Source organism: Xenopus tropicalis, chromosome 1 (genome assembly GCF_000004195.4).
Source record: "Xenopus tropicalis strain Nigerian chromosome 1, UCB_Xtro_10.0, whole genome shotgun sequence".
Lineage (NCBI taxonomy): Eukaryota > Metazoa > Chordata > Amphibia > Anura > Pipidae > Xenopus > Xenopus tropicalis.
The window spans coordinates 97,539,833-97,563,356 of record NC_030677.2 but is presented as its reverse complement, the minus strand read 5'-3'; the positions used below and the strand labels follow the sequence as shown (position 1 = coordinate 97,563,356).

At 39.2% G+C, this 23,524-nt stretch overlaps 1 protein-coding gene and 1 non-coding gene across 7 annotated transcripts in view; one reads left to right on the top strand and one right to left on the bottom strand.

The window, feature by feature from the left end:
* Positions 1-391: 391 nt before the first annotated feature.
* Positions 392-10,800, bottom strand: purg. Its single transcript, XR_004220865.1, has 4 exons — positions 10,722-10,800; positions 2,715-2,805; positions 1,667-1,745; positions 392-708 (listed from the first exon to the last, which is right to left on the bottom strand). It is a non-coding gene; the product is annotated as a purine-rich element binding protein G (transcript).
* Positions 10,801-12,240: 1,440 nt separating this feature from the next.
* Positions 12,241-23,524, top strand: part of wrn (Werner syndrome, RecQ helicase-like) — a 56,688-nt gene continuing 45,404 nt past the window's right edge. For 4 of the 6 annotated variants that reach the window (XM_012954857.3, XM_012954855.3, XM_012954853.3 and 1 more), the window contains exons 1-5: positions 12,241-12,429; positions 15,321-15,504; positions 15,878-15,993; positions 16,182-16,327; positions 18,463-18,611. In XM_012954857.3, the coding sequence (XP_012810311.2) occupies positions 15,430-15,504; positions 15,878-15,993; positions 16,182-16,327; positions 18,463-18,611 (486 nt within the window). In that variant the 5' untranslated portion in view covers positions 12,241-12,429; positions 15,321-15,429. Of the gene's footprint in view, positions 12,430-12,478; positions 12,574-12,825; positions 12,884-15,320; positions 15,505-15,877; positions 15,994-16,181; positions 16,328-18,462; positions 18,612-23,524 lie in introns of those variants that run through there. The other 2 variants (XM_031904350.1, XM_031904344.1) reach the window with 2 other exon arrangements.

Genomic DNA, 23,524 nt, shown 5'->3' with positions numbered 1-23,524 from the left:
CCCTTGTCGCGGGCGACTAATCTCCCCGAAATGCCATCCCACTGGCATGGCATACACGGCGCTGCGATTTCCCCGAAATCGCGGAAGTTTCCTCTCAAGGCAACTTGAGGAAATCGCGGCACCACGTATGCTATCCCACCAGCGATTTACATTTTCACTAGTGGGATGGCATTTCGGGGAGATTAGTCGCCCGCTACAAGGGCCCTAAGGGTGAAGACACATGGAGCTACTAGTAGCAGCTACTTGTCATGGCTACTAAAATAGACAATGCTGATTATTTACTGATAACCGTCTCTATGTGTGTTTTAGCAGAGCCAATTCTCAGTATTGTCTATGGAAAGTTATTTTCTGGAGTTTAGTAGCTGTGAAAAAGTAGCTGCTACTAGTAGCCTTGTGTGTCTTTACCTTAAGTCTTACATCAAGTCATTTTTTAAATGTCTTTTTTTTTGCAGATAAAGGTCACAAGTATGTTTTTATAGCTGTCAACTTATGCATTCTGGACATTAAGAAGGAGCCCCATGATCCAATGATACCAGACATCATTTTACCAACCTCACATAGTAATAATACATTTGGGAGTAGTGCATTAAGCTAGATGACATTTTCAAAAAGAAGTGACACTTCAAAAGTATTACTTGCATGCTTTTTCTTCACAACTTGGTACTCAATGGAAGGGAGGTCTCCAGCTACAATCTCAAAACTCCAGACCTTAAAGGAGAAGGAAAGGTAAAAACTAAGTAAACTTTATCAGAAAGGTCTATGTAAATACAGCCATAAGCACTCACAGAAATGCTGCACTGAGTTCTCTGTCAAAACAAACAGGATTTGTTGTCTCTTTGTTTTCCTGTGCCAGAGGCACACAGCTCTTTCCTTTCTCCTGCTCCCCCCTCCCTCAAGAACTCCCCCCCCCCTTAGGAATGTGTGATCTGAGCCAATCAGCAGGAAGCTTCCTCATACTCTTACAAACGGAGCATGTACACCTCTTGGTCTTGGTGGAGTGTGACATTATGGGAAATTTCTTTACAAAGCTCAGAGTTTTTTTTCTATGAGGCTTCTGATCATCTGAACGGGAGAAATATGGGGAGACCTAAGGGCACTATTGAGAGAACTGAAGGAATGCCTGCAGCTTGAGATTAACTCTTTACTAGCCTTTCCTTCTCCTTTAAAAGAATTTTACCTTTATCAAGTAAAGTTTCAGAAAAATTGCACAATATCAATGTGCTTTCCCTAAGGTGATTTTTATTTGGTTAAATAATGTGTCAATCAAGCTGGCATCTAGAACAGATATAACACAAATGCATATACCTCATTATGGCAACCTGCACTGGGATAAGGCCTCTGGTAGGACAGCACAATGTTTGGTTGGGGGTGGTTATTGAAAAAATACTATTGTTTTCCCTATCAGGAGTGTGTGCTTTGTTAGCCGGCAGTTCCAGAGGAAGAAACAAAATGTTAGAGATAGGTTAAAATCTGCCAGAGAAGTTTGCTTATTCCATGTGCCTTAATGCTGAAAAGTATCTGGATGTATGTCAGTGCAAATGTATTTGAATGAATACAGTGTACGGATAAGGGCTTTATGTGTTGCAGTACATGGTTTCCTTATACATAAATGCTGCATCAGTTGCAGCACCTGGCTTGGGACATATGCATTTGCATCACTACTCACATGTACTCTGCTCGTTTTCCACTCGGCTGGTTGCCTCAGGTAACAATCTGTCTAAGGGCATCTTCCAGCATTCTTTGCACTGTGAAAAGAGAATAATCACACAGACCCTTCTGTCAACAGCGAAACATACTTCATCCTCCACAACTTTATGCTATGGCTGGCGTTCCCTGCGCCATGGGCTTTACAAGTAAGTATTGCCTACCATCTGTGATAATAAAAGGGGCATTACGTGTCAGCAATCTTATTTAAGGGAGTTTTTGAAAGCTGTTGACATATATGTAACAAGTAGCGTTTCTTCCCTGGCCTCAGCCTTAAATCACCCATTGCCTCCTGCCCCTGATATGAATTCAAGTTGCCTGGTACCGCTGGTTGGGTATTGGAGGGGGGGTTGCGTGTTTAGTAGGGACATTTTTGGGAAGCACACCATCAACATCATTAAAAATATGTGTTCTTCTATTCTAAATTGCCAAAGTGCACAGCTGTAAGGTACAACCATTAAAATACATTTGAATGTCATGGGTTTTCTAAATAGTTTGATATATTTATGAATTACAAATACAGAGCAAGTTAACTATACATTGTACATATAGATTGTTACACTAACACAATAATCAGTGTTGCACTACAACAAGCAATTATTAAACATGTCCCTGAATTTTCGAGTGATCTGGTAACCCTAACTAAAATTTAATAGATTGATTTCTGATTGAACCCCCTATACCAAATGATCAAAAACTGTGCTTGCTCTGCATTACCACTCCCTAGATCTATATGAAGCTTATTGTTGCATAGATTATTCTTCCATAAAGTTGATTGCTTTGTTACGAAAATATTTTGGCCATCATGCGTATGACCAGTTGTATTATTCAGTTAAACTCAAAACTTTTTATACACAAAAGAGGAAATATCAGAGTTATTATATTTGGAAAAATGGTTTATAAATTATATAGGCTTTAATGATCATAAAATATATAAAGTTCTCATTTTCACCACCCTGCTTCATAATATACAAACCCAGCTCTGGACTTCAGACAGTAATAAAAGTTACCTAATGCACTTTTTAATTGTACTCCTGTTTTCCTGATCACCATTTCTATGGGTAGGTAAGTATTCTCGGATGCCCACTTATTCTTTACCACCTGTTAAAAGACAAGGAAGTCAAAAGACAATAATATGCCTATGGAAAGACATACCTGAATGCTAATAGTGCTCCTATTTTGCTCAACTTCGCAAAAGTACTTTGTATAGAAATAAAAATTCCTGTATGCAGTGCGGTATGAGTAAGACCAAGACCCAAACGCATGAGAAATACATAGACTTGGGAATAGGCGCATGCACAGATAATCTGTTGTGTGTGCACTTTCTTTTACAGTTCATAAATGGTTACCTTAATGCAGGATGCGGACAAAGTTTTGACATATTTACACAATCTGGAGAATCAAAATGGATAAATGTTTTGATACTCCAGGCTTCCAAACTTTAAAGCTTTGCTAAAGTTAGCTGTTTTTATAACAATTAATACATTTAATGCATTTTATGTGGGCTAAAGTCACAAAAATATGTGTCCTAGAATACCATTTATTTTGGAAAGTTTCTGTCAAATTTAAAATAGTTAAATATATCTTTCTATGCCAAACAACCTAGTCCCAAATCCTATAATGAAAATGACTTATAGCTTGCATTTACAGCATTTTATAATCCACGTGTTATTGCGTACCAATATAAATATGAATGCCATAGTTGAATGCCTCAATGCTTGCATTTTATGCCATTTTCAGTTTCCCACAAGTCAATAGGTATCAAGATAAAACATGTCTGATAACTATGTGGTATGTAAAGACATGAAATGAACATAAACAGCAGGATTCTGATTCGAACGAATCCATGCTCCTGGCAGAACCGAATCTGAATCCTTCAAATCACATGACTTTTTGTCACATAAACATGGAAGTTTACATTTTTGCACAGCATGATTTGCAGGATTTGGATTATGTTCAATATTCAGCTAAATCTTTCAGGAAGGCTTCGGGGTTCGGTCAAATCCCAAAATAATGGATTCGGTGCATCCTTAAATAGTTATTGGTATTTATTTTATTACAGAAAAAACATACTGCCTGTTTTATGTAGGATAAAAGCTGCAAAAAAATCTCGGCCATAAATTTTCACATGATAATACCATAACATAATGTTTTCTTATTGATCTGAATCTGGCCCTGTGGGGCCCATTTACTAAAACTCTACTCTAACATTTCTCATTTTGAGAACAAAGCCGTTTCAGCAGTTTTGCTTTTCTAATAGTTTTATGGGCACAAAGCTGTCAGCAGCTATGCAAAACCAAAAAATGAAATAGAACCTCCAAAATAAAATTAGAAGGCATTGCACAGTGCAGTTACTGAATATTCTATTCACATTGGCAGTAAAAAAAAATTAAAGCAAAAAAAAAAATAAATAAAAGTAAAAAATGGTAAGACAAAAACTTTGTGTATGGGCATGTGTCAATATGCATACTAAGGTAAGAATTACGTTAGCAAGGCAGGCGTGGAGAAGTAAGAGGATCTCCTGTATGCAGAGAAAGTCTGCCATGAAGAGTGGATTATGGGCGGGGCGGATGGAGGGTACAGGACGTAGAGGCAGCACAAGAAGCGTATCCTCATATATTTTCTACTTCTATTCTATTCTTTTCTGTTTCTACTTTATGTAGGACTTAAAGTGTTAATCCAGACCATGGAACTCACCATGACCATGACTTTATTATGACAATATTCTCATATATTACAACACATCAGGAAACTCCAAGGAGAAGTCTAATATTTGTGCATTTTATAATTATTAAGCCTTAATTTATATATTTAGCGGTGTTGGAAAGCTTTGAAACCTTTTGAATTTTTATTATTTTCAGTATTTCACGCTTTTCACATTTCTTAAAACAAGATAAAACAAAACCAGTCAAAACATAATGGTTGTTTATTTATTGAGGAAAATGGAGTTGCATATTTTTGAATCTCAGGGAATATCAGTTCATTTGAAGGAGAAATTAGAGTCAGGTGTTTCAATCAATTGGGTGTGTGGGAGGCTCTGAGTTATTTTAATTCTTAGCCTGCCATGCACATATATCGCTTACATGCTGGCATGCAAAGGCTTTAACTGCTACATATTTACGGTATGTGTTGCAAAATATATAAACCTTTGCTTTCATAAGTGGTGTATCCCTCTTGGGCAGCAATAACTGCAATTAAATGCTTCTAGTAACTTAATCAGTCTTGTTCATCTGCATTTTAACCCATTCCTCCTTGGATTCAAGTTGTGTATCTTAGTATTTTTACTGCGCAAAGTTTACAGTTAACAAGAATAAAGAGTTGTTTTAAAAAATTAAGTGCACTACTTTTTCAAAGTAGTCTGTGAAGCGTCTCACCCCTGCCTCCTCGGCCACGCCATTTTCAGTCCATACAGACAAAATACAAGTCATCATGATTTACTCCTTGTACATGCCTCCCTCCCGACTAAGCCCACACTGACAGTCCTTTTTAATTTCATCCCCCTGGAGCAGTGCTGTCCAACTTCTGCCGTGCCGAGGGCTGGAATTTCTCTCACATACATGGTGGAGGGCCGCTAATGGAAGCTAGTTTGGCCACTCCCCCATTCTAAACCACACCGACTTCAAACCACACCCATTTTATCTCAGTGGTCTCTGCAGGGATATCAACCATCATTCATATGTTAAAGAATTATATTATGTCATATTAAGACACACCCTTAAATCCATATGCCTCCTCCTCCCCTGTGGATAGCACAGCACCCCCCAGCACATAATTACACACCTTAGGGACCATTTAATTGCTAAATGCTAACAAACTTCCAGAACAAACCCCTGCCAGGTTCACCTCCCACAGGCAGCATAGGGGAGGCAGAGTATGGCACACACAGGCATCACTCTGCCTGTCCTATGCTGCCTGTGTGTGCCATACCCTCCCTGCCCTATGCTGCCTGTGTGCCATACTCTGCCTACCCTATGCTGCCTATACACAGGCAGCATAGGCCAGGCAGTACATACAATGTCTGAGGTGTGAAGAGGTGAACAATGTGGGTGATTACAGCCTGAGCCTGAGGTGTGAACACTGCAGGGGGTAAACAATGCAGAGATTAAAAGGTGTGAACAACACAGGGAATTACATTTTTAAACAATACAGAGGGTTTACAGCCTGAATCTGAGGTGTTAACCATGCAGGGGGCCAGTTAATCACAGTACTGATACCATTTAACACAAAGTTAAGCCAACAAAGCAGCCAGACAGGTGGGGGGCCACACAGAGGGGGGTTGAGGGCCGCATGCGGCCCGCGGGCCGCCAGTTGGACAGCACTGCCCTGGAGGAACCAGTTGCGCTGATTTTTTTCCCTTCACCTCAAAGATGACATCATAAAGGCGCAACCTTCCCCAGAAGCATGTTATTAGCAATTAATTGTGGGGCTTGTAGTTCAAACATGTAATTCCTCTATCCAAGTATTATAATAGCGCCTTTGTTGTTTCATCTATCTATTTAACCCTCCCCTTCACATCTTACACTATAAAAGGGTGTTAAAAAGGCCTCAAAGTAAAGACACCAACCTACTACTTGTCAGGTATAAAATGTTAATGGTTTATTGTTAACACCTTTATGTTTTTAGCAATCTATGATATATTTGATCAGTTTTAATAATGTATAAGAGCTGGAGGTGCTGGTGTTGGAGCGGAAATATGATGTGATTGGCGTTGCTAAATGAGTCACATGACTGGGCTGTTAATATTGGAGGTTATACATTGTTTTGGATGATCTATTTATTATATAGGATACAAACATCTCTCCCCTTTTTTGATAACATCCCCCTGGGGGTGCGATCGCCCAGTTCTCCACAGGAAAAGGCAGGCACGTGGTTACTATGTGCCTGCCTTTTCCTGCTCTCCTGCTTCGCCTCCCTTCCTCCCCCCACTCACCAATCAGAAGAGAAGCTGCTGCTCCGGTACTGGGTCCCTCCTGCCTTTTCCAGAATGATCTGTCTGCCTGCTTGTCCCCAGTTAAGTGTAAAACAGCATACAAACACACACTTATTACACTAATATACACTTATACTTACAAACACACATACATTTTGGGAGGGAGTTCCAAACATTCACTGCACATTCACACACATTTTGGCAAGTGTACACACACACTAATGCAATTTTGTGGATTTTTTTTTTCTTGCCTGAAAAAAATGTTTTATTGCCATTGCAGATATTGTATTCGCTAACTGCACTGTGCAATACCTTTTGTGTATTATTTTGATGTTTGATTGTTTAGCCATTTTATTGCATAGGTGTTGTTCACTTGAATTTGTCTGTAAAACTAATTTGCCCAAGCCAAAATGCTCAAACTGTGATTCTGATTGCAGATTTCACTAAGCGCAAATAAAAACATTGATTTTAGTGATTTTTTTGGATTTTAACGGTTTTATTGCATTTCACATTGTTCTTCGTTACTTGTCTTTGCAAATGGACATTTTATCTGCTGTATATTGATTTGGATGCCTCTCTACTACATAGTTTGGTAAATCTATGCATATTGGGCATCAAACTGTTCAGCAGACCTCTGATGTTCATATTTAGAGTGTTTTATGTTGATATGGTACAAAATGTGGGGTACATAATGGGGCAAAATGCAAGATTTGTGACAATTTTCAGAACTTTATTAAAAACCGTTATGTTTAGCATAGTTTTGTAGTTTGGTAGTTTGCAGGAGAAAGATGTATTTACCTATTTTGTCAGAATGCGTACTTTTGGAAAATGTATGGTTTTCTAGGGTCTCCTTACTGTTAGGGGGTACATAATACACATGCCAGGAGCTTATATTGCAAATATAATTAGACAGGCCACTGCCAATAAGCCATCCTGTGAGTATGGCAAGTTGGCTATGATGGCGAGATATCATTATAGATCAGAATAAGTAATCAGGGCAAAAAAAAAATACTGGCCAATAATATTAAATGATCCCCATCTGAAAAATGGTATGGGACATGTTATCCAGAATGCTCGGACCTGGGGTTTTCTGGATAATCTTTCCATAATGTGGATATCCAAACCATAAGTCTGTTAAAAATCATTTAAATATTGTATAAACCCAATAGGCTTGTTTTGCCCCCAATAAGGATTAATTATATCTTAATTAGGATCAAGTACTAGGTACTGTTTTATTATCACAGAAAAAAAAATCATTTTTAAAAATTAGAATTATTTGCTTATAATGAAGTCTATTGGAGATGGCCTTTCCATAATTCGGAACTTTCTGGATAACTGAAAGAGATTCTAGCACCTACAGTTCTGAGACAGCACAGAAATAAAAATGAAAATAAGAATAGTATAATTAACTGGTGTAATAATGAAAAAACTCTTAAGGAGACAAGAGGAAAGTCCTGAAAATATCTAGAGGTTGGCATGTATGTAGCAGATGTTCTCAATGTAATTTTTGTCCTAAAAAGATTTTATCAATGGAAATTGGTGATAACCATCCCAAATATAATAACAGTAGTCATATTTCATGTTGGTCAAAATATATGGCATATTTAATTGAATATAGTTGAGGAGGTAGATATATAGGCCGTACAGTTCATTCATGTCATACCAGGTTATATGAACATACATGTAAGATTGGATTGGGCTCAAGAGAAATGTTATTATATAGACACTTTCATGACACTTACAATTCAGATGTGAGGCATCTGAAGGCATGGGCGATTGAACAAATTTAAATTAATTATAGAGGTGGGGCAAGAATAGAAAGTTTAGATAAAAGGGAAAACTTTTGGATGTTCACCTTGAATATCTTTGACCCCAATGGATTTAATGAGAATTGGAATATGAAGAGAGAATAGCAGTAAAATGAATCCTCTATGCTCTCCCTTGTCCATCCTCTTGCTCTTCTGTTTTTCTAAACCACCCCCTTTTCCCTTTTTTCGCCCCCCCCCTTCTATTTCCTTTCTCCCCCCTCCCTTTTCTTTTTGTAATATATATTCACTTTTTAGTATTTAATGGTGTGTTAGGATCTTAAATCTAAAAGTAAAGGAAAAAGGAAAAGAAAAGGTTTTAAACAAAGAGTTTTAACAATAAAGGAAACGACAGACTATTGTTAACCATAGGGAGATCAAGAGGCAGATTCATCAAAGTACGAGTTTGAATCTCGAAATGGGTAAAATTCATAAAATTGTTTTTTTAAAGGTGCCAAACAGGTTTGGGGAAGCTTAGCCACCCCTAGCCTTATTTAAAATTTGCCTATGATAACCACCCCCAACCAAGCATTGTGCTCTCCTACCAGAAGCCTTATCCCAGTGCAGGTTGCCATAATGAGGCATATACATTTGTGTTCTATCTTTTCTACGTGTCAGCTTGACTGACACATTATCTAACCAATTCAAAATCACCTTAGGGAATGCAAATTGAATTTGTGCAATTTTTCTGAAACTTTGCTTGATAAAGGTAAAATCCTTTTTAGGTCTGCCCTGGAGTCTCTGGAGATGTTAGCTGGAGATACAAAAACTAGCTATAAAAAATATAAAAAAGATACAATAAAGCTATAAAAACATATTGGTGACCTGCATCTGCCTATGTGACTGCCATCTGCCCCCTGCATCTTTTTTTAAAACTTCTAACAGTCCTCTAGGATGACTGTCAGTAGCTGCCCTGATTCTAAATGAGTACTTGTTGAAATATTGAGGATAGAGGATAGAGGACTAAAATTGCTTTACTTAAAAAAAAAATTTCTTGTCAAAATGACTTCCCTGCTAAATGTAGCAAAGGAATGTATCCCTCATTTCTAAGGGGCAGATTTACTAATCCACAAATTCAAATCACGAATGGGAAAAATTCTGATTGGAAACAAAAATTTCTGAAGATCACAAATATCACGAAAATGATTACGAAAAAATCATATTACTCATGATAATATCGTATTGGCGATCCGAAAGTCACAAAATTTTCATACTGACCATTGTAAACAGCGGCAGAGCGGGCGTGAAAAAATCAGTAAGAATACGCTCGGAGCATTCGTATGAACGCTCCGAGTGTTCGTGTCTTAGTGAATCTCCCCCTAAGTCTTGCTTCACATTGGCCAGCAGCCTGATGCTCTTCAAGCATATATTTGGAAAAATACCAAAGGTCTGCAGCCAGACAAGAGGACACATATACATCCACAGGTGCTGCGAGAAAAGCGCATTTTTTTTTAGTGCAATTATCATTCCTTTTTTTTTTTGCACATTCCAGCAAGTGCACCAGTTTCGGCAAAATGACTCCAACCAGGTCTGTCTGGCTACATTTCTTGTGTTTGCCCTATGAGTGACATCTGCCTCTGATACTTTAGGCGCAAGTGCTCTGCGTCTTTGTAATATGCCCCATTGTCACCTTCAAATCTGATGCTTTCAAATGGATGCATAGATGGCTACGCATAAACACTATTTAGGGCACTAGCACACAGGGAGATTAGTCACCCCGTGACAAAACTTTGTTGTCATGGACGAATAATCTCCCCGCAATGCCATCCCACCAGCTAGAATGTAAATTGCTGGTGGGATGGCATACACATATACCATCCCACTGGCTATTTACATTCAAGCCGGTGGGATGGCATTGCGAGGAAATTAGTCGCCCATGACAACAAAGTTGTCGCGGGGTGACTGATCTACCTTTGTGCCACTGCCCTTATAGGGGTGAAGACACACACAGCTACTAGTAGAAGCTACTTGTCATGGCTACAGAAAGAGACAATGCTGACTATTTACTGATAACTGTCTTTGTTTTACCAGAAACAATTTTCTTTATTGTCTATGGCAGGGTATTTTCTGGTGTTTAGTAGCCTTGACAAGTAGCTGCTACTAAGTAGCTCTGTGTGTCTTTACCCTAAAAGGTATTTGCAAACATAAAAGCACATTACTCTTGCTTGAAGGGAGACCAATGCACTTCCCAGCTTGGTGAATACTGCACATTGACACTAGGGAAGGCTGGAGTTACTGCCATACTAATAATAAATGGCTGCACACACTGAGATCCTACTTACAAAGCATATCTTCTATATGTGCATGTCACAGTTACTTTGCAGCAGCGTGCTGTTCTTCCTCCTGTCCTGGGGATTCCTGGTACCATGTGATCACCTACAGCCAATCACAACAGAGCAGGGAGGTGGGCGGGGAAGCTAGATCAAGTTTTTAACAAGCAGAGCAGGACTGATTCATTCTGTATGTTTAAAACCAAATATTTATTAACTACATAAAATGGCTCAACATACTTCATCAGGGGCATTACCAGACGGCACTTCCATCACCCTTTTACGTTGTCATCAATTAATTATGTAAATTCATTATACACCTAAATTAAAAAAAAAACCATATATACTTCACATTAAATACATACATAATTTGAACTATATAACATCCATATTCTAAAATAGTTGCATAATACATCAGTCTTTTAGGAAGCATCGTAAATCTATATCTATTATGTTTAACCCCTTAGGTGTCAGTGTCTGTAATTTGTGAATCCAGAAAGTCTCCTCCCTGGATATAATTTGTATCTTATTTATTCCCCTCCACTGGGGTTTCTTTTGACAGATCCCTACAAATGTGAGAAGAAAGGATCATAATTGTGTATCAGAAACACTATGGGGCACATTTACTAATCCACGAACGCTTTGAATGCATCCGAATGCGTTTTATTCGTAATAATCTGTATTTTTGCGACTTTTTCGTCGCCGACGTGACTTTTTGGTATCTTGCACGTATTTTTTGTGACTTTTTCGGCGCCGTTGCAAAAAAAACGTATTGTTACACCGAGTACGAAAGTTTCGGATTCATTCAAGCTTCGGTATCGTGACTTTCCTTGGGCCAGGGCGAAAAAATCGGAAAGGTTTTACCACTGTTTACAATGGTTTGGTACGAAAATTTCGTGACTTTTGGATCGCCAATACGATATTATCGTGACTAATACGATTTTTTCGTAAGCAATTTCTGGATATTTGCAATCTTCAGACATTTTTGTTTCCAATCCGAATTTTTCCCATTCGGGATTCAAATTCGTGGATTAGAAATCTGCCCCATAGGGTTTCTATCTGTCAAAAGAAACCCCAGTGTAGGAAATAAGATACAAATGATATCTAGGGAGGAGACTTTCTGGATACACAAATTACAAAAGACACTGACACCTAAGGGGTTAAACATAGATATAGATTTACAATGCTTTCTAAAAGATTGATGTATTAGGCAACTTTAGAATACGGATGTTATATAGCTCAAATTATGTATGTATTTAATGGGAAGTATATATGTTTTTTTTTTTCAAAATTGAAGTGTATAATGAATTTACATAATTAATTGATAACAACATAAAAGGGTGATGGAAGTGCCATCTGGTAACGCCCCTGATAAAGTATGTTGATACGAAACGTGTTGGGCTATTTTATGTAGTTAATAAATATTTGGTTTCAAACATAAAGAATGAATCAGTCCTGCTCTGCTTGCTAAAAACTCGATCTAGCTCCCCCCCCTCCCACCTCCCACCTCCCACCTCCCACCTCCCACCTCCCACCTCCCTGCTCTGTTGTGACTATCCTGGTAGGAGAGGAACAGTGTGATTGGCTGTAGATGATCACATGGTACTAGGAATCACCAGGACAGGAAGAAGAACTGAAGTGCTGCACCGGAGGTGAAAGTTACTGCAAACAGAACTGAACAGGGGATAAGGGATGATATGCATGCAAGTTTGGACACACTGTAAGTAGAATTGAAGCGTTATTGTGCTCTCCTGTCAGTACACTCTTCACTATCAGCGTTTAACTGTCTGGGAGCTGAAGTGTGGAGAGGGAAGGCACACTGCTGCAAACTAACTGTGACATGCACATGTAGAAGATGCACTTTGTAAGTAGGATCTGAGTGTGTGCGGCCATTTATTATTAGTATTGCACCATTGTGGTCTCTATATTTTACTTGCAGAGTCCATGTTTTGCTGGTGCTGCTGGACTATTTTATTATTATAGTGCAGTGTTATATCAATCTGCACATATATGGAGTTACTGCCAACCTGGAGGTGGCAGTGGTTCCAGGGTGGCAGTGGTTCCAGGGTTCTGCTAGAATGTAGTGTCAATTGTTGCTGCTGACTTGTGTGGTGAGCCAAAAGTGATGCTGTCCACTCTCTGCAAATGCTAGCTGCAACTCGCACTTGATTCAGGTGAACACCTATTTAGAATGCATTTTGGTAAAATTGTGGCAGGATGCACACTTTTGTGTGCCTAAAGTGATGCATATGAGAAAGAAAATATAGAAGTTTGCGCCTGAAAATTACACTTTCACGCGTCATGTGCTGCATTTGTCTTTCAGCCTTGGTTGTGCGACATCATTAACATATGGTAAAGCATCATTCTCTATACATCCACTGGTATTTTATATGCTGTTGTGCAGTGCTTTCCTGGATTCAATGGGCATGCACTGATGTGCAGAGAATAGAGAGCCTATTTATAAAATGGTAATTAGACTGTTGCATTGTGTGTGCATATTTCTCAGTACCGGTGTCCTAGCACATACTTTCCATGCCAGAGCTTCTGCTGAATATTCTTTCTAATTGTGGTGTGGCTTCCAGCACAAACTTATACTCTAGTCTAAAAAGCTGTACAATGCCCATTGCAACACAGAGATATGATTTATTCAGTCACACTTGTCACATGGCCTGTTTTATACCATTGCATTGATGCACTGTAAAGGGAATTGCTAAGAAACATCAGCTAAAATGCACTATGGTGATCTTCAGTGTTTTACATTGGTCTACATTGACAGAAACATAGACAAGCTTTCTAGCACATTTTTTGTGTAGAAAATACTATATTCTGATGGTTTAAATATCACTAAGCTTTGTTTGTCCGTTTTTTATGAAACAACAAGCTTAGGAAAGTTATTTACATAACTTTATTCTACAACTTGTTCTGTCAAACAGCCATGGAACTCATATATAACCTGTTGAAGGCCTTGCAGCTTGATGTGTCTGTGATATTGCGAAACCTTAACCAAGGGTCCCCACCCTTTTTTACTTGTGAGCCACAGTCAAATGTTAAAAGACTTGGGGAGCAACACAAGCATCATGGAGGTACCAAGGACTAAGATTATTGGGCTTTGTTTGGTAGTAAATCTTGTTTTTATTCAACTAAAACTTTCCACCAAGTCAAAAATTCAAGAATAAGTACCTGCTTTGGGGGCACCAAGAGGAGCGTCCAAGGGATTGGTGAGCAACATGTTGCTCACGAGCCACTGTTTGATGATCACTGCCTTAAACTATTGGTTCTTGTGTACTGACAGGCCTGGACTGGCAATCTGTGGGTTCTTAAAAAATGCCAGAGGGGCTGCTGTATATGCCATGGACAGGCACTATTTAGTGGGCTAGTGCTGTGGTGTTTGTCAGCAGACCTGCTTTTGTACAAATGCTTTTCCATGAACATTTGGGGTTGTGTGCAACAAGAGTGATAGAGACATAACCAATTAAATGATCAGACATCCTGCAGGGAGAAGGAAATATTTATCTATATAAGTGAAAATATAAGAGAAAATATGTAATTATATATGCATATGAACATGATTATTTTTTCATTGTATTATTCTTATTAAAACAAGCTTCCCCTTCTAACATGACTTGTTGTTATTTAATTTTATTTCTTTTTGAGCACCTGTCCCTAGCTGTTAGTGCTAGCTTGCCTTGGATGTAAAAATATGTGTTTTCACATGAGAAAATCAACCTATCCCCCTTGCATAAAGTGTGAATTAGATTAATTTACTAGGTGAGATGTCTTTGCTCTGTCTTGGATATATTCTACCACCCCCCATCTTATCATTGTACCATATTTTTTTTTTATACAATTAACAAAATTCCCTGTGGTACCTTGAATGTGGGCACTAAAAGAGTAGATTGAGGTAGGAGAGAAAGGAGAATTATTTTGTGGAAGTAAGCAAATGCAGGGTCAGATGAGGTGAGATTAAGCAGGCTGGGAAATGCTGCAGTTGCACAATGTGGTCCAAATCCAATTGTATTTTCAATCCCACTCAGTAGATATCTTTAGGATTTTTTGGCCAGATATTGCGCTGTCAAGGAGGGCTGTGTATGGCCCTTATAAGCAGTGGCATGGGGCAGGTACTCACAATTTTCAATAGTGAGAACAGGAAACAGGACTAATCTTTTAGTTTATAGGTTAAAGGGTCAGCTTCCTTTGCCAAGCCTTAAATCTAGCTTGCACCTAACTTAAATCTAACTTATTCTGCCTCATCCAACATTATGCTTGTCAGTCACAAGCTGTAAGGCATGAAACCAATATTTGTCTGACCCTTTCTGTTCTTTGGTCTGATTTTATAACAGTGTTGCGGAAATCAATTCTCTTGTAGCCAAGATATTGGACAACTGGCGTCTGCAATGCACATATGCACAGAATACATAGCCATTTTCTTTTCTTAGCCAAATATTTCTATATGTTTAACCCAAACACCCATGGTCTTTAAAAATAGTACAAGGTTGTAATAGCAGAAAGTATTTGTGTGATATAAGTAAGGTGATTTATAATTGTGCATTGCAAAATATAATGCTGCGTTCTATTTCCAGTTGTAACTGCGTGTCTTTCTTTGCCTTACAGATACATAGCAGCTGGATTGATGACTTTAATTTCTTAAATTCATACATTTATTCAGTAGCACAAGCTATGTAATCCTGTAATCCTAAATTTTACCAGTAGTAAATCCACAATGACTAGCCTTCAGCGTAAGCTTCCAGAGTGGATGTCCGTTCAACAGAAAGAAGACAGTATAGATGATAAAAAGGTAGATTATTTTTGTTTTTAGATGTTCTTTGAACTGGTCGAGAAAATTGGTGTCACTAAATGTAAATGATACTGTTACTGTGTAACAATGCAATGTGTAACTGTAGATACATATAAATTTGAATTAAGAACTACCTGTAGTTTGTACCAACTCACTACAGGACAGTGTACACATTGCTTTAAATAGTTGCATAAAAAAACAAATGTTATAATTGAGGGCAGGAAGAAATTATTGGAGATACTGTGGATACATGAACTTTAAGCAATCAAAGTCATAATTTTTGAGCCGCCTGCTTATATTTATAAACGGGGAGGTGCTTATTGTGCTGATGCACCTCCAGATAGCAGCATATTTAAATCTGTTTTGTTTCCAGAAATCTCTCTGGAAGAAGAATATTGTGGAAGATAATTTACCTTACTTGAAATTTAATGGCTCCATTGTATACAGCTATGAGGGAAATGACTGTTCTCTGTTGTCTGAAGATATCCGGTAAGCAGTGCACAAAAAAATATATATGGTTGTTTTTATTTTGATTGTGGCTTATACACCAAAATTGCATTGCCAAGTAAGCATTAGAAATATGATATCTGAAATTGTTTATAGTAGTCATAATATGTATCTGTTTAATTAGTATTTATATGAATAATGTACATATGGACCTCATCAATTTTTATCAGATCAAGCTTGCAAGAAGAGGATGTACTTGGATTTGATATTGAATGGCCGCCTATTTATACAAAGGGGAAAACTGGAAAAGTTGCTCTTATTCAAGTGTGTGTTTCTGAGAAGAAATGCTATTTGTTTCATATTTCACCTATGGCCGGTAAGTGGCTTCTTACTATTTATGTTTTGTAAAAAGTTTAATTTTAAAGGTTATCCTCAATATAGTTAACATATAGTTTTAACAATTTAAAATATCGTATATACTCGAGTATGAGCCGATCCGAATATAATCCCAAGGTACCTAATTTTACCTAAGAAAACTGGAAAAACGTATTGACTCGAGTATAAGCCTAGGGTGGGAATTGCAGTAGCTACCGCTAAGTTTCAATAATCAAAATAAATACCAATAAATATACCTAATAAATATATAAATATATACCCAATACATATATAACTAAATAAACATATAAATAATAAATACCAATAAAATGACATTAATTAAGGCTTTGTAAATTTCACCAGAACTTTAAGCCTATCAAGTAATAATTCAGCTGTCTAATTGTCACACACACACAAAAGGTCACTGATAAATAATTTTCATGCTGGCCATATGTCCCTTTATGTTTACTTTTTATGTGCAGGTAATGGATAATATGATGGTGGCAGACAGAGTTGGCTGCAGTTTCCCAAAAATACTTGAAATTGCAGGGGCATCACTCCCACCCAGGGGCACAAAAGAAGGCACTATTAATTGTGGCTGGTGGGTTGGTGGGAATTGCTGGCCAGGTGGTCCCAGAAGAGAAACGGGCAAGAAGGGGACGCATGACGTCACTTCCGCCCAAGTGTGCAGAAGAGCGCACTGTTAGGTAGCCTGGGGGGCCTGGCGATGTTGGTGAATCTGGCGAGAGCGGGAATGGTAACCTCAGTCGCTGGAAGGGGCTTGTGCAGGTCAGACTTTTTTTTTTTTTTTTAAAAACGGCGTGTATTTCTCCCAACTCGAGTATAAGCCGAGGGTTATTCTGAGAATTTGCAACTGATCTTCATTTCCTATTATATTTCGTTTTTGAATTATTTAGCTTTTTGTTTAGCAGCTATCCATTCTGCAATTTTTAGCAGCTTCTTGGTTGCTAGGGTGCAACCAGGCATTGGTTTGAATGAGAGGCTGAAATATGAAGAGAGAGCTCGAACAGAAAAATTAAATAATAAAAGATAATACATTTGCATCCTCACAGCAGTAGTTTTTGGCTGCCAGGATACCCCATTTACAATAATTAAAAAAAAAAAAAAATGAAGACCTATTTAAAAGTTGCTAAGAACTGGACATTCTGACCATACTAAAAGGTCACTTTAAGGTGATCTACTCCTTTAAACAGCAGTCACTTGTAAGAACATTTTTGCTAGGAAATGTGGCATTCCTGACAAGTGTTTGCAGCTGTGCTTGCCATAGAATTCCATGACCCCTTTTTCCAAAATGATGAAAATTGATGAATGTGTTATTGCTCTAAGGGCAGGAGTACACAGGGAGATTAGCCATCCAGCAACAAATCTTCTCTGATGTGGGTGACTAATCTTCCCGCAATGCCATCCCACCGGCTAAAATGTAAATCACCAGTGGGATGGAATACGCGTCACTGTGATATCCCGCAGTCTCCCGAAGTTTCCTCTCAATGCAACTTCGGGCAACTGCAGGACATTGCACGACATGATCTCCCTGTGTACCCCTGCCCTAAGGGTAGCAGAATATTTCTCTTTAAAGGTGAAGACACAAAAAGCTATAGTATCAGCTACTTTTTCATGGCTACTAAACTCCAGAAAATACCCTGCCATAGACAATACTGAGAATTGCCTTTGCTAAAACACATGTAGAGACTGTTATCAGTTAATTTTCAGCATTGTCTATTTTAGTAGCCATGACAAGTAGCTGCTACTAGTAGCTCTGTGTGTTGCTTCGTGAGGCTTTTTCGGCGATTTGCCGAAATCGCGCCGCCGCGTGTGCCATCCCACCGGCGACTTACACTTTCGCTGGTGGGATGGCAGGTGATGGCAACTCGGGGAGATTAGTCGCCCGTGAACAGGAGATTTGTCGTGGGCGACTAATCTCCCCGTGTGCCAGAGCCCTAAAGAGATTATGCTGTTACCCTTAGGGCAATATCACATTCATCAATTTTCATCATTTTGGTAATAGTTGTTGGGGAGGTGTTACCAATTTTTTTTTTTTGATGATTTACAGAATGGTTATCTCCTTTTTTCCATCTCAGATTAGGAATGCAATTTGTCTTTCTTGCTGTTTTACAGGCTTTCCTAAGGGCTTAAGGAGACTGCTAGAAGATGAGTCTGTTAAAAAAGTTGGTGTGGGAATTGAAGGGGACCAGTGGAAGTTAATGAGTGACTATGAGCTGAAACTTAAAGGCTTTATTGAACTTTCAGAAGTGGCTAACCAAAAAGTATGTGCTTGATAATATAAATATAAAATAGAACTTTTTAATTTCAAATGTTTATTTACTTTACTGCCTCAGCCTTCTTGCATAAACTGGCAACACAATATCTATACACTTGTTTTACAAATGTAATTTGAGTAACTGCAGTCATTGAGATCTGCAAGAAAGAGGCCTAGAAGTTTGTCAAATTATGTGAACCATAATACAATATATATATATATATATATATATATATATATATATATATATATATATATAATATACAGTGGCTTGCAAAAGTATTCGGCCCCCTTGAACTTTTCCACATTTTGTCACATTACAGCCACAAACATGAATCAATTTTATTGGAATTCCACGTGAAAGACCAATACAAAGTGGTGTACACGTGAGAAGTGGAACGAAAATCATACATGATTCCAAACATTTTTTACAAATAAATAACTGCAAAGTGGGGTGTGCGTAATTATTCAGCCCCCTTTGGTCTGAGTGCAGTCAGTTGCCCATAGACATTGCCTGAGTGCTAATGACTAAATAGAGTGCACCTGTGTGTAATCTAATGTCAGTACAAGTACAGCTGCTCTGTGACGGCCTCAGAGGTTGTTGGGAGAATATTGGGAGCAACAACACCATGAAGTCCAAAGAACACACCAGACAGGTCAGGGATAAAGGTATTGAGAAATTTAAAGCAGGCTTAGGCTACAAAAAGATTTCCAAAGCCTTGAACATCCCACGGAGCACTGTTCAAGCGATCATTCAGAAATGGAAGGAGTATGGCACAACTGTAAACCTACCAAGACAAGGCCGTCCACCTAAACCAGGGGTGTCGAACTCAATCAGAGAAGGGGCCAAAATCTAAAATCCAGCCTAAATCGCGGGCCGAATGGTTTAATGAACAGTCATAAACTGACAACGTTAACCAGAAATGGGAATTTAAAATGAGTGGAACAATCTTTTCCTTAACAGTGCTGTTAACAACCAACCAACAGATAGCAGATTCTGATTTTTATGCCTGCACTTTATGCCAGGAACTGGCAGCTTCTGCTGTGTATTTTTTAGCACACGCTCCCTGTGTACTTTTTAGCACACGCTCTCCTGTGTACTTTTTAGCACACGCTCTCCTTTGTATTTTTTAGCACACCCTCTCCTGTGTACTTTTTAGCACACACTCTCCTTTGTATTTTTTAGCACAAGCTGTGTACTTTTTAGCATACGGCCATACGCTCTCCTGTGTTTTTTTTAACACAACTCGCCTCCTGAATCTTTCCTGACTTGTGGCTTGTGATCCGTCCGTACTTGCTATCTATTACGCATGCGCATAGAATCTATGCGCATGCGTAATAGATAGCAAGTACGGACGGCTATGCCATATAATGATTCTACTATGGCCGGCCGTACTTGCTATCTAATACGCATGCGCATAGATTCTATGCGCATGCGTAATAGATTGCAAGTACGGCCGGCTATGCCATTGATGATTCTACTATGCCATAGCCGGACGTACTTGCTATCTAATACGCATGTGCATAGATTCTATGCGCATGCGTAATAGATAGCAAGTACGGCCGGCGAGATCGGTGCGGGCCACATTGCAAGGCCTGGCGGGCCGGATTTGGCCCGCGGGCCTTGTGTCTGACACCTATGACCTAAACTCACAGGCCAAACAAGGAGAGCGCTGATCCGAAATGCAGCCAAGAGGCCCATGGTGACTCTGGACGAGCTTCAGAGATCTACAGCTCAGGTGGGGGAATCTGTCCATAGGACAACTATTAGTTGTGCTCTGCACAAAGTTGGCCTTTATGGAAGAATGGCAAGAAGAAAGCCATTGTTAACAGAAAACCATAAGAAGTCCCGTTTGCAGTTTGCCACAAGCCATGTGGGGGACACAGCAAACATGTGGAAGAAGGTGCTCTGGTCAGATGAGACCAAAATGGAACTTTTTGGCCAAAATGCAAAACGCTATGTGTGGCGGAAAACGAACACTGCGCATCACTCTGAACACACCATCCCCACTGTCAAATATGGTGGTGGCAGCATCATGCTGTGGGGGTGCTTCTCGTGCTTCTCGTGCTTCTCTTCAGCAGGGACAGGGAAGCTGGTCAGAGTTGATGGGAAGATGGATGGAGCCAAATACAGGGCAATCTTGGAAGAAAACCTCTTGGAGTCTGCAAAAGACTTGAAACTGGGGCAGAGGTTCACCTTCCAGCAGGACAACGACCCTAAACATAAAGCCAGGGCAACAATGGAATGGTTTAAAACAAAACATATCCATGTGTTAGAATGGGCCAGTCAAAGTCCAGATCTAAATCCAATCGAGAATCTGTGGCAAGATCTGAAAACTGTTGTTCACAAACGCTGTCCATCTAATCTGACTGAGCTGGAGCTGTTTTGCAAAGAAGAATGGGCAAGGATTTCAGTCTCTAGATGTGCAAAGCTGGTAGAGACATACCCTAAAAGACTGGCAGCTGTAATTGCAGCAAAAGATGGTTCTACAAAGTATTGACTCAGGGGGCTGAATAATTACGCACACCCCACTTTGCAGTTATTTATTTGTAAAAAATGTTTGGAATCATGTATGATTTTCGTTCCACTTCTCACGTGTACACCACTTTGTATTGTATTGGTACTTTTGCAAGCCACTGTATGTATATGTATAAAGCCATGACTCTTTACTCTTAAAGAAAATGTTTGTGATACCCAACCTTCACTTTAGAATGATGCTGTTTTTTTACCTCTATATATAAGCTGCTTATTCTAGCCTGCTATAGTACTTCTGGTTTCACGCAATTAGTGTTTTCCCAAAGCTAATAAATATTTTATTAGGTCTTTTACTGAACTCTCAAAAGTGGCTAACCAAAAGGAATGTGCTTGTTAATAAAATAATAAATGTAATTACTTACTTTTTCTAAAGTATGCAGTGTAGCTCAAATTTTGTTTTACAGTTACTCAAGACATTCCTTTCAGAAAAAGCGTTTGACAAATTGACACGTTTATAAATGAAGACAACTGTATAAATTTGTAAAAGTGCATTTGACTGCTATAAGTGACACCATTCTGTTCATTGGGTTGATCAGAGCTCATCAAAGCATGATTCCTGTGCAGAAATAACCTTGGAGAAATTTTAAAGCATTGGTATAGTTTTACTGCAATAATAAAACAATACTACTCAGAAAAGCCCACATATGTATTTAGGAACTACATACTAATGATAAGAAAAATTAACTTTTTAATTACTTGTATTCGTTTTGTAGTCATTCATAATTTTTTGTGCAGGATTTGCCAGACTTAAAGGAGAAGGAAAGGTAAAAACTAAGTAAACTTTATCAGAAAGGTGTATTTAAATACAGCCATAAGCACTCGCAGAAACGCTGCACTGACTTCTCTGTCAAAAGATTTCTTGTGTCTGTAATTCATGTGCCAGAGACACACAGCGCTCTGCTGTCTCCTCTCTCCTGCTCCCCCCCTTCCTCAAGAATGCTAAGAACTCACTCCCCCCCCCCCTTAGGATTGTGGATCTGAGCCAATCAGCAGGAAGCTGACTCATAGTCTTACTAACTGAGCATGTTCACTTGGTGTCTGTGCAGGAATGAGGCATTATGGAAACTTTCTTTACACAGCTCAGTGTTTTTTCTTCCTGTTTGGCTTCTAAACATCTGAACAGGTGAAATATGGGGAGACTTAAGGGCACTAATGAGACAACTGAAGGTATGCCTGCGGCTTGAGATTAACTCTTTATTAGCCTTTCCTTTCCCTTTAAAGTACAAGGCTAGTGTTAATTATCAGGGGTGCCAGTTGGGCAACCCTCAGTGAATCTATTCGCTAACCTCTAATCCCGGTCTGGGGCTTCTCTTTACTGAGAAACGCATTTGCCCAGTGTACTGTTCTACTGAGCACCCTACCACAGTCTTCTGCAGTGCCCTATGGATAACTTGTGACTGCCCTAAACTGCACACGTGCAGTAGAGTAAAATTGGAATTTTTAGAGGTATGCCACCCAGCTCAACCACAGGATGGAAAATGGAGGCATTTTACTGGTTCGGGTTGGGTGCAGATCACACTGGGGACATACACTTATCATTTTCTACAGAAGATTCCCTGTCTTGGAACCAGAGAGACATGCAGAAGTAGTATTCTGATGAGGGTACAGGTTGGGTGCAGTTCCTACAATGGCACATTATTGTGGGATGTTAAGATCAGGTGTAGATTAAGTTATCTTGACCTGTGCATCACTACTGCACCCCCATCTTATCCTACTTGAAGCTGCACTGGGTAATGTTCATTTACAGTAAAGCCAGATATGCATGCCCCAGAAAAATGCAAGAGAACCTTGGAGGACAGAAGATTTACTGCGCTGCTCAACAGAACAGTACCCTAAACCTGTACATTTCTAGACCAGGGGTACTGTTCTGTTGAGCAATGCCATCTTCTCGCATCTGAGGTTAGTAATATCCATTAGAGCAGTGCTGTCCAACTGGCGGCCCGCGGGCCGCATGCGGCCCTTGACCTCCCTCTGTGTGGCCCCCCACCTGTCTGGCTGCTTTGATGGCTTACCTTTGTGTTAGCTTTAAATGGTATCAGTACTGTGATTAACTGCCCCCCTGCATGGTTCTCACCTCAGATTCAGGCTGTAATCCCCCTGTATTGTTTAAATATGTAATCCCCTGTGTTGTTCACACCTTTTCATCTCTGCATTGTTCACCCCCTGCAGTGTTCACACCTCATGCTCAGGCTGTAATCACTCCCATTGTTCCCCTGTTCACACCTCAGGAGCAGTAGAAACCCACAAAAATCCCTGCATACTACAAAAAGAACATATACTGAGGTGGTACTGCAATTAAAAAGTTTTTTAATATATAGTTATTGTGCAGACTGTAGGAGCAGTGCCAGCATTGTGTCACTGTAGGCTGCCTGTGTGTGCCATAC